The 8180-nt window shown below is 37.2% G+C and overlaps 1 protein-coding gene across 2 annotated transcripts; it reads left to right on the top strand.

Annotated features, from left to right (window-relative positions):
- Nucleotides 1-924: 924 nt before the first annotated feature.
- Nucleotides 925-7854, top strand: LOC144451429 (uncharacterized). Of its 2 annotated transcripts, none has more exons than XM_078142265.1 (7): nt 925-981; nt 2328-2409; nt 2979-3041; nt 3524-3603; nt 4113-4243; nt 5209-5275; nt 7063-7854. In XM_078142265.1, the coding sequence occupies exons 2-7, from the start codon at nt 2336-2338 to the stop codon at nt 7191-7193; spliced, it is 546 nt and encodes a 181-aa protein (XP_077998391.1). In that variant the 5' UTR covers nt 925-981; nt 2328-2335; the 3' UTR covers nt 7194-7854. The 2 variants fall into 2 exon arrangements, with proteins under 2 accessions (XP_077998391.1, XP_077998392.1); XM_078142266.1 differs by lacking the exon at nt 925-981 and adding an exon at nt 1012-1407.
- Nucleotides 7855-8180: the final 326 nt, after the last annotated feature.

The following is an 8180-nucleotide window of genomic DNA, read 5'->3' as shown; positions in this document are numbered from 1 at the left end:
ATATGCAACTATAGACTCGCATTCAATTTAGACACCCCTATAGCAATATCCCCTCCAACTGAGTTTAAATAATCACATAATTTTAGACCTAATTTGCATATATTAAACTTGAGAGTTCGTCTTGCTTTGAAAATATCCACAACTAGACACCAAGTGTAATTACTCTCACTAAATATCATGGCAATCTCAAGTGGTTTTAGACTTTTAAGATGATCACATATTTGGGGTGTTGTTGCTAGGGGTGTCTAGATTACACTGTCAAGATAAAGACAGATAATTGAAGTATAAAACTTGCATGCCATGCTCAACTTCAAGTCAATGTATACCCCGTGATGTAGACTTGCTTAAGTTTCCAGACTTCAGTCTTTATTTGAATAAAATATTTTTTTATGTAAAAGCACAACTGTGTTCTAGTTGTATGACATGATAACCTGACGTAGTCCAAGATTGCAATAACAAAACAAAATTTAACGTGTAGAAGCCTGCCTTAGGAGACTACTATAGTTGTAGTAACTATGAAAATAGTTAAAATGTTGAGGACATTTTTCTTTACAAAACTAAAATTAATACTAAACTCAAATACATTTGAAGAAGTTGAAGTCCCATACCAAGTCAATGGTACCTGTATCACGATAGAGGGCGATACCAACATGTTTCAAGACGTCTCCGGGTGGACGTAGCTTGTTCACGGCGCTGACTGACTCCACGAAGATATGGATCAGTGTACCGTACCTCTAGTTCTATTTGGTTGAAATTCGGACTTTAGGGTTCACGTCGCCAGTTCAAGTCCCACCTCATGCAACTACTTTGCTCAGAAGACGACATCTCTCCAAGTACAGACATGGAGACTGCTCACCTGTAGCTCTTTGCGAAATGGAATTACCCTGCGCTGTGAAATGTGCGTAGTGCCATTATTATCATTGACGTCAGTGTGAGTGTATTTTGCGTTCTTCCGTCCAACTTTCGTGCAAAAGTAATAAGGTAAGTTCTTATGATTACAGGGAAAATTCATCGATTTGTGGTTGGTATCCATAATCTAGAAAACAAGAGGTTCCCAGTAGCATAATAATTAGCGTCTTTATTGAGTGGATTGTTGCTTTGATCGTCGGTTGAATCAAAGAGACCTGTTGAATAAGACTCGTCTTGAAGAAAACTCGGGTTGTGTGTGTACACGATTTTGTACGTTCGTACAACATTGCTCATTCCAGATCCTACGTTACCTCGGTATTATCACATCGTTTCGAGGTAATCTAACTGATCTCGGATATTTCAGAAAGCTGCATGTGTAAATGTACAGTGTATACAAGAGTCTTGTGTCATGGGAATCGAAGTTAACGACACTGTCGAGCGTTGGTGACCAGTGTTTATTGTTTAATTTCGTATTGTTTACATTCTTTCACGTTTGACGTAAGTAAGGTGTTAGTCAGTCATTTACATGATAAGTGGGTTGCAAACAGACTTTTTTTTTCGTCTGCCAAGCTGTGTATGAACCCTCAGTAAAAACATCCAGAGCAATACGTGAAAAACAGTGTCCACTCACTGCTGAAAATATAGACTTACCAAGCTCAGAGCTTCCTTCACCTCATCTCATTCTCCAAGATACCTTACCCCTCCCCACGAAAGATTGTTCACAATGTGTACTGTCGAGAATGTTGGTGATAAATTGCATACAACAGTGGAATGTGAAACAATATCATAAGCAATGCCAGAATTCCATTTTTAATGGAATGATGTGAATTTTCACAACCTAGTTCAGGTTTTCCATTGTTTTCCAAATGGTCTCTGTGTTGTTTATTTCTTCCTATCAGCTGTACAGTCATTACAGATTGGAAGAACAGTTTTATCTTGTCATTTTAAGTTGATGTCAGTTTCAGCATGATGGTTTCAGCTGGAACACAAAAGCATTCATAGTGAACACATATTGCCTGGCCATGAGGGCTATAGCACCCATTTATTACACCTGAGGGACTGTGAGTTACCAGAGTCACATGCTATTTCCCGAGGCCGAAGGCCTCGGGAAATAGCATGCGATTCTGGTAACTCACAGTCACGAGGGGGTAATGAACGAGTGCTATAGCCCGAATATAGGCCAGGCAATATGTGTTTTATAATATACCTCATGCTGTGAACTGGCGGTGGCAGATGACATCGTCAGAAACCGCCATTTCGACCTGCTGTGAACTCGCGGTGGTCACGTGACCATGTAATAGTTGATGGTTCCCTAGGGAAAGTCATTCTATTTTCCTATCATGTGACTGATTCTAGCGAATCATTGCACAGTATTATCACTAGGTATATTATAATATCATATAATACATTGATTACAGATAACAAGATGTGGTGGTACTACTATGCACATGCTATCTTTCACCTTGTACGATGGTTTCCTAAAAATAACCGACTAAAAATGTAAGTACTGTATATTTAACTTATTGTGCAGCGCTTTTGAATATTTTCTTTTAAATAGAGGAAGTGCTTTAGAAATGAAATAAATGTTAAATGTTAAATGTTAAATGTAATTTGTGTAAAGAGTGGACCATTGATAAATCACACATCTCTAACTTGATCAACCCTTGATAAGTCCCAGTTGTTCCAATGGAACTATGACCTATGACTTTTGACCTATGACTTGTCGAGGGTCTACTGTATTTATAGCTGTATGTATCAATATATTACTACTACGAGAACCATCATAGATGCAATAGTTCACCAGAAGCAAGAAGGCTACCATTTACAGTAAGGACATCTCAAATTGTTTTTTCCACTGAGGGTGCCAGTGTTGATGCACATTGTAACTAGTTCTCCATCTATACATATCTGTACAGGTATCTTACTGCGACAAGTTTACCTATCCTACATGTATTGATTTCTCAATAACATTACCTTATTTTATTCCTTTAGTAGAAACTCATCAATTTTATATGACATCACAGTCCTTTTTGGATTTTAATAATTTCTCTTACTTTATCATCTTGCAGACGCCTGATTTTGTTGATATTTACAGTTGCCTTATTACTACCACAGTTTTTTGTGTTGACAAGGTAAGCTAGGACACTTACCATATTACTACCACAGTTGTTTGTGTTAACAAGATAAGCTAGGACACTAATGTCGTATTACTTCCGCAGTTCTCTGTGTTAACAAGTTAAGACTACTGGTAAGTCACTTAGATCTTTGTGTTGACGAGGTAAGGTAGGACTCATGAAATATTTGCAGCTTAAATTGAGTAGGGAACTCTTTTTACCCCTGGGCCCAGGTTTTACATTGTTTCACTGCTGTATGCAACAGCTGAGTTAAGGTGTAGGGGTAAGTAACAGCTGAGTTAAGGTGTAGGGGTAAGTAAGCTGAGGTGAGGTGTAAGGGTAAGTAACAGCTGAGTTAAGGTGTAGGGGTAAGTAACAGCTGAGTTAAGGTGTAGAGGTACATGGATTGTCCATCATTATAATTTATAGCACTATATACCATAGCACTAGATTTTGTGATTTCTATCCCACAGTAACCATTATATCTGATTACATTGCAGGGACCATAGCACTAGATTTTGTGGTCAGCATCTCTTTGAACTTCTTATTGTTGGCATTGTCTTCACATTTTGTATGATTGGTAAGTTGATTTATATTTTGATCTTTGCTTGTAATAAATACCAGTTGTTTACTGGCATATACATGTACACTATCAAAGTACTTGGGTGTTTTAGGTTTTGGTCATAACATTATATAAGTGCATGGATGCAATGCAATATTCTGATTGGTCACTATGATGTAGTACATTCCATTCATGTACAGACAGTACTCTGATTGGTCACCATCATTAGAACATTCCATTCATATAAGTACAGTATTCTGATTGGTCACTATGATGTAGTACATTCCATTCATGTACAGACAGTATTCTGATAGGTCACCATCATTTGAACATTCCATTCATATAAGTACAGTATTCTGATTGGTCACCATGATAAGAACATTCTATATATGTACAGACATCATAAACTTATTGGTCAGTTATTGTATTTCTACTGTTTTAAATAAAGAAGCACTATACCAGAGAAGAGAGTAATTTATGTTGTTTGACAAAATGATAATAGATGAGTCTTTCTGTATTATTTGCAGGTTTCTCATTCCTATTCTCTCTGATGGATCCGGTGCCGTTTGAGCTGAAAATAGCCTTCCATATTTTTGGTATAGTCTCATTAATATTTGGATTGGTGTACACAATACTCACAGCTCAAGCACAAGACTGTGTAAGTGATATTGTCTTTGAATACTAGTCTAGATACCTCCTCCTGCTTTGAATCTCAAAATCTCCCTTTACCCCCTCCAGCTTAATGAGATATGAACCAAACATTGTTTATGCAAATGAGTGAATGTCAACTGTTAGAACGATGTACACAGTGCATTAAGTAATGTCCTGATCTGACAAATAGACCATATTTGGACGTCATAAAACTGACCCAATAAACACTGATTTATCATTGGTTAGAATTTTGTGATTGATTAACAAAGACATGATATTCATGACTGTGTAAGTGGCTTCATTTGAGTTTGAAATTTCATCTCAGCACCTCGTTGAGCTAGATAGATAGACTCTAGACTATTTGAATACATGCTGATAGCCAGTTGGGGATAGACAGTGTAGTGTGCCCTCTATTGACAATGAAGGGTGGCCATGATGAATATTCAGATTTAGGGTTGTTTTTAACTGTGTTAACAAATGTTGTAAAGAATTCTTTGGGTATAGCAGTCAGTTCCTGGAGTGCGCCCTCTATTGACAAACGGTTGTTGTAGATCAATGGTCATGAGTCGCATTCAGGATAAAAACCATTTATGATTCATTAGCCAGACTGTCCATACCACTGGATCTGTGACTACACCAGCTCTCTGCTACCATGGCAGATAGTGTACTCACAGATCAGCTCTGTGGACAGTCTAGATAATTGATTGCAAATGGTTTTTATCCTGAACTTACCCATGGTGATGACATTCCTTGCAAGTACATGTATAGTGTGCTCTCTCTTGACAAAATACAATAATTGTGATCAGTGGTTGTAGATCAATCAATTTATTTCAAGTATAGTGCGCCCTCTATTGATGGAATATAGTGACTGAATTCTCATATACCGCATTTTAATTCTAACCAAGAATCTGGCTGTCAACACTTCGCAGACAATCATAGCTCTGATATCTACTTTAATATGTTATGTTTCAGGTGGTCTACTCGGCAGAGTTGTACTATTTGTCACTGGCAGTTATGGTGTTGAGCGTTCTTTCAATGGGTAAGTAGTATTGTTACATAGTACTTTTAGCACATTGATATAAGTGAGTTAGGGGGTTTATGGTAGTTTTAGCACAGTGAGTTATATAAGTAAGTTAGGGGGGTTACAGTACTTTTAGTGTAGTGAGTGATAAGTGAGTTAGGGGGTTTACAGTACTTTTAGCATAATGAGTGATATAAGTGAGTTAGGGGGTTTACAGTACTTTTAGCATAGTGAGTGATATAAGTGAGTTATGGGGTTTACAGTACTTTTAGCGTAGTGAGTGATATAAGTGAGTTAGGGGGTTTACAGTACTTTTAGCGTAGTGAGTGATATAAGTGAGTTATGGGGTTTACCGTACTTTTAGCGTAGTGAGTGATATAAGTGAGTTATGGGGTTTACAGTACTTTTAGCATAGTGAGTGATATAAGTGAGTTAGGAGGTTTACAGTACTTTTAGCGTAGTGAGTGATATAAGTGAGTTATGGGGTTTACAGTACTTTTAGCATAGTGAGTGATATAAGTGAGTTATGGGGTTTACAGTACTTTTAGTGTAGTGAGTGATATAAGTGAGTTATGGGGTTTACAGTACTTTTAGCATAGTGAGTGATATAAGTGAGTTATGGGGTTTACAGTACTTTTAGCATAGTGAGTGATATAAGTGAGTTAGGGGGTTTACAGTACTTTTAGCGTAGTGAGTGATATAAGTGAGTTATGGGGTTTACAGTACTTTTAGCATAGTGAGTGATATAAGTGAGTTATGGGGTTTACAGTACTTTTAGCATAGTGAGTGATATAAGTGAGTTAGGGGGTTTACAGTACTTTTAGCATAGTGAGTGATATAAGTGAGTTATGGGGTTTACAGTACTTTTAGCATAGTGAGTGATATAAGTGAATTATGGGGTTTACAGTACTTTTAGCATAATGAGTGATATAAGTGAGTTATGGGGTTTACAGTACTTTTAGCATAGTGAGTGATATAAGTGAGTTATGGGGTTTACAGTACTTTTAGCATAGTGAGTGATATAAGTGAGTTAGGGGGTTTACAGTACTTTTAGCATAGTGAGTGATATAAGTGAGTTATGGGGTTTACAGTACTTTTAGCATAGTGAGTGATATAAGTGAATTATGGGGTTTACAGTACTTTTAGCATAATGAGTGATATAAGTGAGTTATGGGGTTTACAGTACTTTTAGCATAGTGAGTGATATAAGTGAGTTATGGGGTTTACAGTACTTTTAGCATAGTGAGTGATATAAGTGAGTTATGGGGTTTACAGTACTTTTAGCATAGTGAGTGATATAAGTGAGTTATGGGGTTTACAGTACTTTTAGTGTAGTGAGTGATATAAGTGAGTTATGGGGTTTACAGTACTTTTAGCATAGTGAGTGATATAAGTGAGTTAGGAGGTTTACAGTACTTTTAGCGTAGTGAGTGATATAAGTGAGTTAGGGGGTTTACAGTATTTTTAGCGTAGTGAGTGATATAAGTGAGTTAGGAGGTTTACAGTACTTTTAGCGTAGTGAGTGATATAAGTGAGTTAGGGGGTTTACAGTATTTTTAGCGTAGTGAGTGATATAAGTGAGTTATGGGTTTACAGTACTTTTAGCATAGTGAGTGATATAAGTGAGTTATGGGTTTACAGTACTTTTAGCACACTTTTTCATCATTTTGTGACAATCATGTACATTTTAACAATCAATTAATAATCAATACACATGTCATTGTATATGTACCAGTATATATATAACATTTTATATGACAATAAAACACATATTCATTCATATTCATTTTGTTTTTTTCCATCAGTCTTTGTTGCTGTCATGCTACCATTCTGGTTAGTCAACTACTTCTGGCCAAATGTTGTCCTAAGTCGAAGAACAAGAACGGGCATGTGTTATGAACCTGTTAAATGTTGTTCCTGTCTCTGGCACATCTAGAAACTGAAGTTACTTGAAACTGGCATTTAGTAGTTAAAATACTGAAACTTTGCAACTGTGTTCATGATATCAAGTCAGATTTGACCTGGCAACCAATCAGAAGCTAGTATGTTGATGATATCAAGTCAGATTTGACCTGACAACCAATCAGAAGCTAGTATGTTGATGATATCAAGTCAGATTTGACCTGACAACCAATCAGAAGCTAGTATGTTGATGATTTCAAGTCAGATTTGACCTGACAACCAATCAGAAGCTAGTATGTTGATGATTTCAAGTCAGATTTGACCTGACAACCAATCAGAAGCTAGTATGTTGATGATATCAAGTCAGATTTCACCTGATAACCAATCAGAAGCTAGTATGTTGATGATATCAAGTCAGATTTGACTTGGCAACCAATCAGAAGCTAGTATGTTGATGATATCAAGTCAGATTTCATGTACCTTTACTTGTGAGTTGAACTATTGTTATCATGGCTTAGAAATTAGTTTTCATTAACCTCAAGGGACACGCTGATCTTCCTATTGTAAATTAGGGGGAGGGAGGTGGGGTTGATGCCCCCCTGTCTTATTAGTACATTGTAGACTGAACCTTTAATAGATTTACCTTGGGAGAGCTAAATTTTATCATCAGATATAGCAGGATTAGTGTGTGTGTGTGGGGGGGGGGGGGGGGGGAGGGTGAACAAATCATTTTGTGAACTGATGGTCCTGGACCAGTGCCTTAAAAAATCCAATGGTCCTGCTGTGAAAGAATTAGTGGTCCAAGGTCCCACTAATGTGAAACATTAAATCTTACCGATGAATTTATATTCAGACGACTTTTTAACATCGTTAGGTACTGGTCCGATGGACCAGACAAAGTAAAATTTGTGTGGTCGGCCAAAAAAAAACCTGTTAGTTTCGGACCCAGGACCAGTGGATTTGTTCACCCCTGGGATTGGATGGGGTGGGACAGGATGGGATGGGGTGGGATTTATGTCAG

The sequence above is a fragment of the Glandiceps talaboti genome, chromosome 21 (assembly GCF_964340395.1).
Source record: "Glandiceps talaboti chromosome 21, keGlaTala1.1, whole genome shotgun sequence".
In the NCBI taxonomy this organism is placed as follows: domain Eukaryota; kingdom Metazoa; phylum Hemichordata; class Enteropneusta; family Spengelidae; genus Glandiceps; species Glandiceps talaboti.
Note: the sequence above shows the minus strand (reverse complement) of the source record. Positions and strands in the feature narration are given on the sequence as shown.

What these genes read in the sequence shown, in the direction of transcription:
- LOC144451429 (XM_078142265.1), top strand. Translation starts at nt 2,336, where the DNA reads ATGTGGTGGTACTACTATGCACATGCTATCTTTCACCTTGTACGATGG. An exon ending in AAAAATAACCGACTAAAAAT is followed by an intron (nt 2,410 to 2,978) that starts GTAAGTACTGTA and finishes ATCATCTTGCAG; the next exon opens with ACGCCTGATTTTGTTGATAT. An exon ending in CAGTTTTTTGTGTTGACAAG is followed by an intron (nt 3,042 to 3,523) that starts GTAAGCTAGGAC and finishes ATTACATTGCAG; the next exon opens with GGACCATAGCACTAGATTTT.